This window comes from Hypomesus nipponensis, chromosome 10, assembly GCF_054491055.1.
Source record: "Hypomesus nipponensis isolate SF chromosome 10, ASM5449105v1, whole genome shotgun sequence".
NCBI classification, from domain to species: Eukaryota; Metazoa; Chordata; class Actinopteri; order Osmeriformes; family Osmeridae; genus Hypomesus; species Hypomesus nipponensis.
This window is the reverse complement of record NC_140370.1, coordinates 8092915-8107328: the sequence shown is the minus strand read 5'-3', so window position 1 is coordinate 8107328 and position 14414 is coordinate 8092915. Positions and strand designations below refer to the sequence as shown.

General features: G+C 44.5%; 3 protein-coding genes across 3 annotated transcripts; 1 reads left to right on the top strand and 2 right to left on the bottom strand.

Moving 5' to 3' along the window:
• Window positions 1-80: 80 nt before the first annotated feature.
• LOC146271472 (uncharacterized) lies at window positions 81-2652 on the top strand. Its single transcript, XM_084707641.1, has 2 exons — window positions 81-486; window positions 1458-2652. The coding sequence occupies exons 1-2, from the start codon at window positions 219-221 to the stop codon at window positions 2345-2347; spliced, it is 1158 nt and encodes a 385-aa protein (XP_084563767.1). The 5' UTR covers window positions 81-218; the 3' UTR covers window positions 2348-2652.
• On the bottom strand, window positions 2596-12347 carry nectin4b (nectin cell adhesion molecule 4b). Its single transcript, XM_084707639.1, has 13 exons — window positions 11743-12347; window positions 10756-10953; window positions 10361-10528; window positions 9521-9775; window positions 9024-9191; window positions 8457-8735; window positions 6853-6970; window positions 5463-5611; window positions 5117-5294; window positions 4918-4993; window positions 4718-4780; window positions 4275-4493; window positions 2596-4056 (listed from the first exon to the last, which is right to left on the bottom strand). Exons 1-13 carry the CDS (start codon window positions 11804-11806, stop codon window positions 3781-3783), a joined length of 2211 nt encoding a protein of 736 aa, XP_084563765.1. The 5' UTR covers window positions 11807-12347; the 3' UTR covers window positions 2596-3780.
• Window positions 12348-12403: 56 nt separating this feature from the next.
• On the bottom strand, window positions 12404-14408 carry fcer1gl (Fc receptor, IgE, high affinity I, gamma polypeptide like). Its single transcript, XM_084707642.1, has 5 exons — window positions 14266-14408; window positions 14006-14097; window positions 13825-13863; window positions 13228-13260; window positions 12404-13047 (listed from the first exon to the last, which is right to left on the bottom strand). Exons 1-5 carry the CDS (start codon window positions 14315-14317, stop codon window positions 12982-12984), a joined length of 282 nt encoding a protein of 93 aa, XP_084563768.1. The 5' UTR covers window positions 14318-14408; the 3' UTR covers window positions 12404-12981.
• Window positions 14409-14414: the final 6 nt, after the last annotated feature.

Below are 14414 nucleotides of genomic sequence, written 5' to 3'. Positions count from 1 at the left end.
GTAATATTTCCTTCGGTTTTTTACGCTTGGTAAACTGTCCTAATATGGACACTGTACATCCTTTTTTGTCATGTGGTCACGCGCTCCTCCCCTTCAGTTTCTCTGCCTTTAGGCTGGGAAAGTACATACAATTGACCATTTTTCACTTTATCCTATTTGTTTTAACCTTGCATATTGCACTTCGAACATTGGTACAGAACGCTCACTAACGAGGAAAAATGTTATTCCAAGACAACACGGTAAATGGGACTTTTTTTCAAAGCAAATTAACGTCAGTGGTGGATGTACTAACCAAAACTGCCATCGCGGAAATAAGTAAATTGTTCGAGGATGAGTTTGCGGTGTTACGATTGGAAATACGTCGGAGAGACAATGAAATAGAAGCATTAAAAAGAAAATGTACTGAAAACGAACGGGGGAAGGCAAACATTTCCAATGCGCCAGCGGCACGTCTGCTTTCGTCCTCGCCATTCACAATTGAACAAGGTGAGTAAAAACGGTCTTATCCGTTACCTGCACTGTAGGCTATGACAACATCACTGAACTGGGTTGGAAATGGCCATACATCCTTCAATTTTTTTTTTTAATCCGTTTTCAGTTTATTTTTTGTAGTGTTCTACCACAGGTTTCTTTCAAATAGTAAGCAAAGGCTGCATTGGTTATTAAAGAGAAACATGAGTCGAGTTTACATTTCCATAATTGGAACCTATGGAACCTTTCCATGGAAAGTTCCAGGAAAACCTGAAATGGCTAAACAAAATTAAAGTTGTGTGTTGTTGTTTAGGCCTACTGTACTTCATGTCTCATGACATAAAACACAGGCATGACATTTAGCATAGCATTCCAAATCAACCCACAACCTGTTGTTTTAGCCTGTGTCAAGTCTCAGAAGACATCAGCTTAAGGTTATTCTACTAAATTCCCATATAAAATGTGTAACCTTTTTAGATAATCTGTCTCAAACTCTTAGCAAAGTCAGAGGTTCTTAACCCTGTCCACAGGGTAACCCCTGTCCTGCATGTTTTAGATGTTTCCCTGCTCCAACACACGTGATTCAAATGCATGTTCGTTACCAGGCTTCTACAGAGCTAGAAAACGACCCATTTATTAGAAACAGGTGTGTTGGAGCAAGGAAACATTTAAAACATGCAGGACAGGGGTTCCCTGAGGACAGGGTTAAGAACCACTGCTTAAGTGTTTCAACTCGTGAAGTTCTGTTAAAATGTTGATGCTGATTTGGCTAATGTACTAGGAATTAGTTATTGCACATCAATTTGGTCAAAACTGCAGAAATAGAACTATTGTTACAAGTTACAACCCATGAATCCCTCAAAAAAGGCTAATTGAGGTGAACCTTAATTAGGCATTTATCTGAATCAGAACCGTTGTCATAAAACGTTGAAGTTGTTTTAAAAAGCCATGTTTTGTAACAGTTTCACTCTCAATCTCCTTTTTAGGAACTAGTGGTTCAATTGAGGTTTCGGGCAGAGGGACTTCACCTAACACAAGTAAGGGGTTCAACACGCCTACGAATGTGCAACTTTGCGAAAATCCAGCACAACCAACCGCAGGTTCACAAAGAGGCCTGAAAAAGGTTTCATTAAAGCACGAGATTGACGGCCTTAACCTACACCTAATCAAGGCCGAGCCGGAGGAAGATGAGGAGATAGACAGTGTCCAGATGCAGCTGCCAGGGAGTGACCCTGGTGTTACCGAGGGGTGGGACCCTCAGGGTGTTAGTCCTGTCCTGGATGAGAGAGAACCCTCCCACTCGTCACCTGTGTCAGAGCGGGACAGCGATATGACTGTTGATTCAGATGGCTATTACAGTATAGCGCAAAACCCAGGTAATTTAGAAAAAGAAATAGAGCTCATTCAAAATGCATTGGCAAGTCATGATAGAGGGCCCATGGCAGAGACGAGATACGGTGATGTGTTTGGAAGGGACAAGTCTGTTCCAAGGGCACAGGGACCAGGGCTGACTATGATCTCCAACAGAAAGATAGTGACACATGGCGCTGTCCGGCCACCGGTCCATAAACCAACCACCACAGAGATTCCAGGACATTCCTGCGTTTGGGCTGGCAGCACTAGATTGTCGTTGGCCTCCACTGGACAAGAATTTACTGCCATTATTAAATCAAGTAGGTCTCAAGGGAAGGAGAAATGGTTTGACTGTGGATACTGCGGGAAAAGCTTTGACCGCTTCAGCCATCTGAAGATCCATCAGCGGATTCACACGGGGGAGAAACCGTACACGTGCAGCACCTGTGGGAAGTGTTTCAACCAGAGAAGCAACCTCCGAACACACCAGCGCAGCCACGCGCACCTCGGGGCCCTAGCCTAAACATGGCCGTGAAGATGAGGAACTCAGTGGACATCACAACAGTGTCTGTTACAGAAGCTGACACTGGGCCCGTAATGAGACAAACCACCAGAGAATTTTGTTTATGGATCTATAGCATTATGCCATAGGAATTAACAAGTGTGTACATGCACAAGATGCCCTGCTAGAACTGTTCAACAGTTACATTTCAGGATTATGTATGAGGTGGAGGCATAGCGGGTTTGATACAAATACTTAAGAACCGTGTGGACAGTTTCATATTTAATGTTTGTGTAAATAAACAAGAAAACATTGACAGCAAATGTGTATGGGATTCTATCAGAAGTGAGTGGTGCTTCCAGATGTGTGGGTGTATTGTTCAGTGGTGCACAGGAGATATAGCTGCAAAGGTTTCCTAGAATATTTCCTTGGGGAATTTGGAATTAACCCCACACAACATTGGTCTATGAGTAAGCGATGGCCTGTCTGGCAACGTACGCAACTTGTTAACATTTTGGGAAGGTACATTGGGATAGACCAGGCATGTATCCATGTTATGTCGTGCATCCAAGTCTACATCCATACCCTAAATAACATTTCAAATACTTGTAACATTGAGGTTTCTTGCTAATTATTTTACAAGTGGGGCAAATATGAAAAACCATTGGTATTTGAAAAACACCAATCATTCTTATGAAGTTCCGTGGTAGTTACAGTAAGTTAAAATGCCCAGAAATTCAGCAAACCCATAGTGAACAGTGTAGTCTTGTCATCCTCAAGGACGCAAACAAGTCAGGGGTAAAAAAGGGAGGATGCTACCCCAGAAGGAAATGCATGAAAATCAAACGCATCAATCTGTTGCACTTTGAGAGCAAAATTAAGAAGCTAGATCAATGTAGAAATCTGTGCTCTTGCAAACAATGTCATGTATTTTTACCATAAAGAAATTTTTTGTTTAGCATGCATCATAAAAAACAATTACGGACTGCTCAGTGTTGCAGACTTTGGGGGGGAAAAAAACAAATAAAACTGCCTCCGATTGGCTGTGAGGTTTAGGCATTAGGAGTGACAATTGGTTCCAGAGCCAGTTGTAAAGTTGCGAAGCACGGCTAAAATGCTGTGTTGGCCATAGCCACGACCCCCCCCCCTAATATTTTCTCATTTGATCTGCATGAATCACGTAGGTCACCCATTTTGTTTTCAAAAAGGTGAATTTCAAAATTTGCATGCCTGCATCCTGGGTAATAAAGGTTGATGTTCCAGGGATGGCCAGATATTAGACGAATGTGCTGACATTGACAATATTTCCAAAGCCATTATAAAAAGCATGTGGTAGCCATTAGCCGACTTAGGGTGACCTGTCACCTAGAAAGTTCAGTAATGCCTCAGAGGTAGTGAAGATCACCACATTTTGAAAATGATCATCACATTTTGCCAATCGTACATGTGTACACCTATATAACTTGCCCCCGGGGGTGCAGGAGGATGGCGTTGGAGTGAGGTTTGGGCCGCAGGCAGCCGTTGCTGTAGTGAAAGTGGTTGGAGAGCGCCTCTGAGATCTGGTAGGAACTGTCACAGTCCACCTCGTCGCCCTCTGGCATGGGCAGACTGGGAGCCCAGTCCTCTGGCCCCTGGGTGCCACACCAGTCTGGGGCCGGTGGGGACGGGTCCTTGGTGGTGTGGCTCTCACCACTATCCTGCTGGGGCTGGGAGGAGGGGAGGCCGGAGTCCTGGGGAAGAAGAGGGATGCGGGAGGGGGTTACAAAGGTACATGAGACGTGGCCGTGTGGGGCTTCCTTACCTACTGTTCTGATAGTAAAGCTCCCAGCAGTACAGTAGACCGTTTTTCAAAGACAGTGTATTGATGGTGATTGAGTGGGCGATTTAGTCTAGGATTTGGGGAAGCCATTTCTGGTCCCCCCTCCCCCCCCCTCCGAGCGACACGCACCAACGACATGTGGCTGCTCCTCAGGTAGGACTCCACCCTCCGCCTGCGCTGCTCGTCCCAGCCTCCGTCCATGTCAGTCGAGGCCCTCGTGCTCCCGCGGCACTCGCGCCAGCTCGACTGGTACAGCAGGGGCCGACCCAAGTGGTCCACCTCCAAATCTCCCGGTGCCGCCCGCCTCCCGCCTAGCGTGGACTGGCTGCCCCGGTAGAGCGGTCGGTCCTGAGAAGGGAAACGGTCACAAAAAAAGAGAAGAAAAAAAAATCAAATCATGTCATTTACTGTAATCACAGTGGACCTATGAATGGAACCATATTAAAAAAGCATCGTCAATAATTTCAGTGTCAGGATCCCACCAATACAGCCTCCTTCATGGATGGTGTTTTCACAAGTGTCAACAGGGATGTCCCGTTTGTATCGTAACCCTTTTGAGGGTGTAAACTCACCTCTAACGACAGCTGGCTGTGCTTCATTCTGGTGTCGACTCTGAGTGAGACACTGTCCTCGTTCTGGGGTTGGATGGAGGAGACAAGATCAGAGGATTAAAGAGCGGGACTGAGATCACAAATACATGAATTGATGAAGAAATATTTAGCATTAGTATTTTGCGTTCATGTGAAATGGCCGTGTGTGGTGTTGTTTGTACCAGTGCTCTGGGATCTGAGCCCACAGAGTTGATTCTCCTGAACGAGGCCTGTCTGGAAAGGGTGTTCATCTCTTCCCTGTAGGAGAAAAAGAGTATAAACAGAGAAAATGGCTAAATGCCACAGCGCCAAAGTTCAGTCTTTGAGGACAAATGAACAGGGACAGGTGAGTGAATAGTTGAAACCCATTTCCCCACGCACGTCCTTTCTCCGAGCTCCATCTCTAGGTTCTTTGTGCGGCGTCGATGGTATCGGTGCACCAGGAAGATAATGATGATCATGATGAGGACCAGAGCACCGGCGGATGCACCGACGATTATAAGCAGGAGGCTGTCGACAGTGGGTTCCTGCACTCTCCTCTCTGAATCGGGGGGCAGAGCTTAGGGAAACACCTTCATTACACCCAGCTGCACACGTGCACTATCCATTTCTCAGTGTTGTCACCAGGGGGCAGCAAAGATAATCAAATCTATTATTCCCCCCCCCCCAACATCCATTTGGCCCTGTTCCTATGGTTTACATTCCACACAAAGCATATTGTTCTTACCTGTCACTGTGAGGGTGAACTCAGCTTTTCCTGCTCCAGCACTGTTCTGAGTCACACATTCGTAGACACCGGTGTCATTCAAGCTAAGGGCCCGCAAAAAGAGCAGCTTGTTTCCAAGTACAGACACTCCTGTCAGAGATCCACCCCTCCTGTGGGTAGAGCACACGGTAGGTTCCGGAACATGGCTACAGACTACATCAACCTCATTCTGAATTCCATTGAATCTTGCAAACCAAACATCTTTCAAATGTATACATCCCGGAAATAGTCCACAGATCAATTAATTTCCAACATACTTTTTTTTTTTTTTTACTAATCACATTTACTGCCATGGATTTGTGGCCGGTACATTTATAGTAAGGTGTTCTTTGATTCTCCACTGATCAGGTTTGTCAGAAAAGGGAACCAGCTATATGCATGTACTCAGCTTGCTCACTGCTGCTTTATCACCCATTGATAAATGCAGGGTTGGGATTTGAGCGTGTCGGAGACTGGAGCCACACTGAAACACGGTATACAAAGGAGAAGGCCAGTTTCTACTCCACTGGGGGGGTCAGGTTGCCCTAGTTTCAATGTGCTGGGCAGACATTTTACTGCTGCTAACCTCTGCAACCGCCCCCCCCCCCTTCTCCATTCAAAGGTTTTCTCGGATTTCTCCTCTCAGCCCCACCTTTTAAACCAACTCTTTATGATAGAATCAGCTCCAGAGATTGCACCTGATTGGGGAATGGAATACTGATATTGATACTGGCTAGATGCATTGAGAACAATCCTGTTATAATACACCAACATACATGAAATGTCTGAATACAAACATTTGCTATAGTGTGTGATGTGGGACAACTTTGGGGAAAAACGGTCATTGTCCTACTGGTTTGCATTGGATCAGGAAGTGTGCACATTGAGGCAACAAATGATTACTTGTGTGATCTGTTATTATTGTAATGCTCTGAGAACAATCTTTAATTAAACACGTACCCTGTGTTTTACGGTGTGTTATGGTGATAGTTAAAGAGAGACACTGTGATTAAGTGCTTAGGACGCGTCTCCATCTTTCCACCCTCTCCTCCTCCCTCCCACTCCCCCTGGCTCCTTATTTGTGTTAAACCTCTCTCTCTCCCTCTCCCTTCCAACCAATCCATTTTCTAATTCAGTTATACGATACCGTGGCTTTTATTCTATATTGAACTGAAGTCTGCTTGAGAAGGCACCTTCCTTCAGCGGACACACTCTGCCTTGTTGTCTGTGTTCATGTGTACTACATGGGAGTGTGTGTGCGCATCTTGAAGAGCACTACTCTCTACAGCCCTATTTAAACAGTACCTCAGACATGTGGATAGTATTACACAGGGAAGTGACCTTCTCCAGACTGCCTGCCAGTCAGCCGTACCTGGTCCATGTGAAGTTCTGGGGTTTGGGATATCCTCCACTTTCACATCTGAGCTCAGCTCCTTCTCGTCCTATGAACCAGTTCCCATCATGCCCAGTGATGCTCACATCGGGAGGAACTAGGACACACACACACACACACACACACACACACACACACACACACACACACACACACACACACACACACACACACACACACACACACACACACACACACACACACACACACACACACACACACACACACACACACACACACACACACACACACACACACACACACACACACACACACACACACACACACACACACACACACACACACACACACACACACACACACAAATCAGTGACATAAAAGATAATACCCTCACTGTGTTGACACTTCAATCAACTGGTTATAAAATATGCCTATTGTTTAGAAGTCAATGTTTAACCGTGATTGAGAACAGTAACTGTATTGTGTAGAAATCTTATTACATATAATCAAGTGGCACATTGGATTGGATTCAATAACTGTGGGATTATAGTGCAGACTGTCTGCCTTTATTTGAGCCATTTAGAAATGACAGTGGCACCCCCTCCTCCCCATGTTAAGGTGCCATTAGTGTTACACATCAAGTCTAGTTTAGTCAGGAATTTCTCCTTTGTATGCTTTGACTGTCTGAGGGGCTTAACTTTCTCATTATAGAAGTACAGTACTAAAACAATGGAAGCTGTTGGAATAGCAGTCAGAGACACCAGGCAGCCAGTTCCATCATATACATGTCAGAGTGTGTACCGTAAGGTCCTCTCTCCCATCACTGAAGAATGGGGAGTGAGGCTTTGAATAACTGGTTTATTTTTCCTCACATGTTCCTAAGCTTTCTACCATTCTTCTCCAGATGGCTCTGCTCCAGTATTCTGTAGGTGACACTAGGTGTGTTCGATTTCATGCAGCGCCGGCGTCGCCTGCAGTTGCCTGCAGCCTGGCTGACTTGAAGCAGCCAATGGCATTCTCAGTTTCAAGGCAGCCGCCAGCTCTGCCTTAAGTCGAACACACCTTCCTTTTTGAGGACTGAAGGCTTTTAGGTGCTTTTTCCAATAGAGGTTAGTTTAGTTTTCGAGATTACCATGGAAGAATACAATATGTTGATCAAAGTCCTTTTACACTCCTTGTCTTTTACTTTGAAAACGGCTAATGTCACATATTGTGTGTCAATATGTTTTGGCTATGTGTATACAGTAGACACCATATGTGTATAGACACCAAAACATCAAAAAGGATCAAATGGTTCACTTAATATGGATGAAAACGGTCTGTTCCAACAGTTTGCACCTTAACCCTTGTGTTATCTTCATCAGTCATTGTGACCCACCGTCGACCCAACTTTACCGCATACAAAAACAAAGTGAAACATTTTATTTTAACCGTCGGGCTGTCTGAGACCCCCCCACAACGCAAAGGTTTAAAGAAAAAGCTTCACATTGTTTTTGTACGCGGTAAAGTTGTCGCACACAATGGTTCGTTGTGAACCATCATGTGGTCACAAGGAAGGCAGCACAAGGGTTAATCCCATCCTTGCATCATGGCCGCGGTGCAGCATGTCCAGGCCTACTCACAGTGCACCTGCAGGGTGTTGCTGATCCTGCGGGGCTGCCTCAGGCCCGGGTGCCACACCAGGCAGTCCAGCCGCTTGCCGTTCATGCTGCGGAGCGGATGCAGCGAGAAGAACGCGGAGATGGTGCCGCCCCCCGAGCTGCGGTTCTGAGCCTGCCCGGGGAGGTCCGTGTCCCAGGAGAGGCGTGGCGGGGGGTGGGCCACAGCGCGACAGGTGGCGGCCACGCGGTAGGACTGGCCCTCCGTCAGGACCACGGGCTCCAGGGAGGAGATGGGTAACGCTGGAGGAGGGTGGAGGAGACGGAGGGGGAAGGAACCCCGTTTTTAATGCTTTAATATATCCCTCACACCCTACCTCAGATAATGTAATCACTAATCGAACAATAGGAGGAAGTGCTGCACAACCAAGGTCATGGATGGATGTTGAATGGAAATCCATGAGATTTCATTTTGTGGTTTCAAATCCCTGCATCCACTCTGGCCCCCTTGCCTCATAATTGAACACCATTCACTTTAGCGTGTACTGTAAATCCCGTGAGCTCATTTTGAGGATCAAGAAAGGATCTTACTCCAGACAGTGAGGGAGACTTTCCTCTCGAAGTTTCCTGAGGGGAAGGTGCTGATGTGGCAGGTGTAGCTCCCCTCGTCAGACTCCTGGGTGCTGAGCAGTAGCAGGGCAGAGTTATCGGTGGGGCTGACGCTCTCGAACTTCACCCTCCCCGAGAAACGGCCAAACTCTGACCAAAGAAGCACAAGGGAGGGAGGGAGCCAGAGAGGAAATGATGGTTCACTCTCTTGCTTTATAGAAAGAGACGCATACAGGAAAACAATAACCCGGAAATAACGCAAGTCCATTGCTTTTCTTGAATTATAAGGAATGTGGTGTACACTGATATGAGCAGAGGAATAAGTCACCCATGAACAGAAGTTTAAAGATCTAGATAAAAATCTGGATCCAAAACCTGATAGCTGGGTCTGTCCATTTGCATGCCTTACACACAAGCCCAATGGCACAGGCATGCACTATTTAACACATTCAGCTCTGAGTTGCCATGGCGTAGCATACCCGTGTGGCCCTCGTTGTGGTGGGCAGTGATGACCTGTTCCTTGGTGCCGTCTGACAGCTCCCTGGTCCATGTGACCTGGATCACCTGCTCCCCGTCACCCACCTGGTAGTGGCAGGGCAGTCGCGTCTCCGACTCTGCCAGGGAGCGCAGGTAGAAGGAGGGAGGAGGTTCCACAAAGCCACCCTGGACAGAGACCACTGGAGGGGGGAGGGTAGGTGGCGTGTGTTCAGCTGATTGGGGGGCTGTGTGTGTGGCTGTGTGTGCAGGTGTGTTTGTGTAGGAGAGAGACAAAGACATTGCAGAGTAAGAGGCTAATGCCAATTCATTAGCACCACAATCAAGGACTAACACACATTGCGTCCTTTGAGTGTTGATCAGGCTCAAGTCAATGATTCAACCTGCAGATACGGACAAAATCATGGCTCATCCAGGGACATTTTCATTCACTAAATCGCCTGGAGAACAGACCTTTGAGTGTACTGACACACACAGGAGGGCAAACAAACATTTTCCCACACACAGCCACTCACTAATACAGAACCAAACCATTCAGTGATCCATTGGACAGACAGAGGGAGGTGAGATAACAGTTAAGACAAGGACAGACACAGTGGTTTATAATGTGGAACAAACACTGATCTAACATGACCCGGTCACCGCATGTGCTCATTGTGGCTGGCAGTTTGGCTGTGTCTACTTTGATTGATAGGTTGACCAACCAATCAGTTCATTAGGGGCTTCATACCAAGAGATCCTGGTCATGAAACTTCATTGTATTTAGCGGTATGGCGAGGAAGAACGAAGGAGGAGGAGAGGAACAGGAGGAAGAGGGGTCTTACTCTCAACGGTGAGGGAGACTTTCCTCTCAAAGTTCCCTGAGGGGAAGGTGCTGATGTGGCAGGTGTAGCTCCCCTCGTCAGACTCCTGGGTGCTGAGCAGCAGCAGGGCAGAGTCATTGGCTGGGCTGATGCTCTCGAACTTCACCCTCCCCGAGAAAGGCCCAACCTCTGACCAAAAAAGCACAAGGGAGGGAGAAACTCACTAATCTCTAGAAACAATCTGAGTTTCTTTCCTTCTGTCATACAGTGGTACAGTTGCCGGGAGGCAAATTCAGCCCCATCACACAACCAAATTCCTCCATTACAGGTCACCATTTTCCTCCAGGGAAGGCCACATACCACGTGCCATGTACTGAGATATACATGCGTATATAAAACTGCGTTATATGGCATACCTGTGTGGACCTCGTTGTGGTGGGCAGTGAGGATCTTTTCTTTGGTGCCGTCTGACAGCTCCCTGGTCCATGTAACCTGGATCACCTGCTCCCCGTCACCCACCTGGTAGTGGCAGGGCAGTCGTGTCTCCGACTCTGCCAGGGAGCGCAGGGAGAAGGAGGGAGGAGGTTCCACAAAGCCACCCTGGACAGAGACCACTGGAGGGGGAGAAGAGTGTGTGAATGTGTGTTTGTGTATGAAAGAAGTTATAAATTGAGAAATTGTGTTAAAGAAAGTGGGCAGGTTGAGGTGAAAAAAGAGACACAAAGTTGAGTGAGGGTGATAGTCTAACGCATTCCCACAACAACCAAAAATTAACTATCATTTGCCCTCGAAGAGTAGAAAGTGTCTAGTTAATGATTGTTTTAAACATTAATAATTAAACCTTCTGTTAAGGGACAAGGCATGGCACATATACGGTATGATATCTCCATTCTCTAAACCCAGGAGAACAAGGCCAGACCGCCAGGTTCACTGACACACAGAGGAATGCAAACACCTTTTCCTCTCACACTGCCAGACAGGTTCTAGTCAACAGAAAATAGCAAACTTTAGCGTCCTAGAGAGGAAAGGTAAAATGACAGGTTGCGTGTTTCACAAAGTTGCCTTACTTGCTTTTCTTGTTCATGACATTAACCTTCATTCAACTCTTTGCCAATACTAACTAAAGCAATAGCACAAAGAATACATAAATTGACTGAGTCACTCGTTTGTCCTTATGAACTTTGGGTAGCTTGTACGACAAACATACCTAAATAAATGGTAATAGAGTTGAGAAATAGTATGAAGTGCAGCCCTGCTGCTTTCTGTTTTCAAAAGAAAGAATGTGACTCTTCCACATAGTGGAAAATGCTAAATCCCATCACCTGTGCCACATGTTATGATATGAATAGATTCTCTAAAGAAATGAATGGTGTGTTTGTTAGAAATACATTTTAAAATCTTACCAAATGCCCAAATAAGTGCCAGCCATTCTGTCCGCTGCCTGGCGGCCCATGCATCAGACTTCATAACTGCAAGTCGAATTATTTAGCAAAAACACTTTAATTGGTGTTAGGCCTATTGTCACTCCTCGTAGTTTCCAGAACTCAAATGAATTCCGATTTAAAAAGACAACAATAAAATGCTGTGCGACCAAGAAATAAATAGTCCAAAAATATTTCGACAGCAGTAGAATGCAAGTGCAGTTTGTGGGAGTTGTATGCAGGTCGTGCCGTAGGAGAACCAAAATCAAATAGCTTATTCTTATTCTACCAGTAGCTTAACTTTATGTAATTAATATCATTTTCTTCGATATTTTCTTGTTGACTTTTCTGTGTTCTCACAGATGTATTGGCTAATGCAGGTAAAAAGTTCCATACGTTTTATGGCACAATGTCTTTATCCAAACTCCGCACAAAGTCACCTCATTCTAGATGAAAAATAAAACATTATTCGAATTCAGCAGCGCGCTACCTTGCCCAAAGGTATATGGTAACTTTACTCCAAGATACACCTGTCTTTTAGTTTAGGCCACGCCCCTAATCAACATAATTATATTTGACAGGCAGCGACGCTACTTCCTTCACTGTGGTTCAAATCACAAAGTCCTCAGTCCAGACAGCTAACTCGTCCACAATTTTTTTAATGATTTGAAAATGTTAAATAATCACATTGTTGGCAAGTATGTTGCATACGTACAAAATTAGACAATGTTAGGCTCACCAGAACATAAGTCTGCCACTTTACCTTACTTGACATTTACACAGCTTATGCTATTTATTTATACTAGAAACAAGTTAATAATCAATAGCCTCAAACACAATTCTGGGACTGGCCTGGTGTGTAGGGGAAGAAAAGTGATGTGTAAGAATATATTGAACTGTTTAGAGACCTTATGAATATGCTACAACAAACCACAACACAGCACATGGTATATGAAAACAAATAGGGCACCATTATTTATGGTAATAGTTTGATACATTTCATTTGAATCTTTCTAGTAGACATGGTGAACAGACAGGATAAATGTTACAAAGTGATGTGCTGGTTTATAGTGAGGAAACACTATGATTCCATAATAAAGCTCCAAACATGACTCACCTAACTAATACTGGCTGTTGTGCAGACACACATAAAACAAGCAGGACAGGAGTGGATTAATCATAAATGTTACAAAGTAACAAATGTTTTCGTTCCAACTCCTCTCAGACTATTGGTTTCTTCTCCACTGTGATGGTCTCGTAGGTGTCCGGGCTGTGGGGGGTCAACCCCTAATGGAGGGAGAGATAAAGATTAAGAACAAAAACTGTTCATGCTAAAATCATTTTCATATAAATCTTTTAACAATGTAAATGACATGATACTTCAATTTTTTTATGATTTAATGAGGGAAAAGACAACATTGTTATTCTTTTGATGTGTCTGGTGAGGAGAATTAAGAGTTATCGTACTTCATAAAGGCCATCTCCATAAGCTGGCGGCTTCTGTTGAGATAAAAATGATACAAATATTTATGATAAAACCAAGAGCATTAGCACTGAATAGAATAACATCAACAACAGCAATGTGATTTCACAATGAATTGCAGAAAAAAACAGATGGTCATCTTCTTGTGAGTTCAAAAGTTCCTCTTTTGTCTTTAATGTTACACTCAAAAATTACAAACACGTTTTGGTTTTCTCTTCAAGTGCTTTATAAGCATTATATTTGACTAGTATTACTATTATTATAATTACATTTGAATTACATCACTTAGCAGCAAGGCCCATTTAAAGTCATATATGATATGTTGTGATGAGTTGGAAGGAGTAATGGAATCTGTTTACAAATAACATTTCTGGTGGTCAGTCTGTTCTTGCTAACAGGAAATGTTGTCATTTTCTAACATTAGCACAAGCAGAAGTGTAAGGTTTGGGTATGAGAAAACAGAGAGGCCAAAAGCAATTAGAATATTCTTTTTCTATAACAAATTACGCATAGCAAATCATGATGAACTTGAACACTTTAGTTTGGTGTGCACACTCACACACCACAACATTCTACTTTACCTGAGGGAAATTGTTGCTGGTTGCCAACGTAGGATCCATCTGAAAGACAATAAAGCCATTACATTTGATCAAATACACAGTGTTGTAGCAGGCTGAAATTCAATACACATATTCAATTGACCTGAAAGTAGTGGGTACGTGTCGTTAGCTTTGTGCAGTGTAACAATGATGGTGGTCCTACCCTGAGCCTGCAGTACAGGAAGGTTAATATGATGCCGTAGATCACTAGAATCCCATCCAAGATATAACACAGCTTTGCCTCCTGGAATGCTTCTGCTCAAACACACACGCACACAAATCGACAATCATATTCAATATCATCACTCTTGGGGTTTTTGAACTACTGAAAACTAGTCTGTCAGCTTGAGGGTACCTTTTCTAAACCTACAAGTTATATTAATAAAGTTGAACAATAACAACAATTTAAATAAAATTTCTCACCAGCAAAGCTGAAATTTAAGAGAAGAATGGCTATGATCAGAGAGCCTTTCATCTTCGGGGGTAGCGTGTGTGTGAGTACATAAAAGGCGTTATCTTTGGGTTTCTAACACCTCGGAACTGAAAGCTTGATCTGTCAGCAGGAAGTGATG

Excerpts from the sequence above, each read along its gene's own strand:
- LOC146271472 (XM_084707641.1), top strand. The coding sequence starts at position 219 with ATGTTATTCCAAGACAACACGGTAAATGGGACTTTTTTTCAAAGCAAA. Across the intron at positions 487-1,457 it reads GCCATTCACAATTGAACAAG|GAACTAGTGGTTCAATTGAG; the intron begins GTGAGTAAAAAC and ends TCTCCTTTTTAG.
- nectin4b (XM_084707639.1), bottom strand. The coding sequence starts at position 11,806 with ATGAAGTCTGATGCATGGGCCGCCAGGCAGCGGACAGAATGGCTGGCA. Across the intron at positions 10,954-11,742 it reads GGCACTTATTTGGGCATTTG|TGGTCTCTGTCCAGGGTGGC; the intron begins GTAAGATTTTAA and ends CTCCCCCTCCAG. Across the intron at positions 4,994-5,116 it reads ATGGAGCTCGGAGAAAGGAC|GGAAGAGATGAACACCCTTT; the intron begins GTGCGTGGGGAA and ends TTTCTCCTACAG.
- fcer1gl (XM_084707642.1), bottom strand. The coding sequence starts at position 14,317 with ATGAAAGGCTCTCTGATCATAGCCATTCTTCTCTTAAATTTCAGCTTT. Across the intron at positions 14,098-14,265 it reads CTTAAATTTCAGCTTTGCTG|AAGCATTCCAGGAGGCAAAG; the intron begins GTGAGAAATTTT and ends GTGTTTGAGCAG. Across the intron at positions 13,048-13,227 it reads ATGGAGATGGCCTTTATGAA|GGGTTGACCCCCCACAGCCC; the intron begins GTACGATAACTC and ends TCCCTCCATTAG.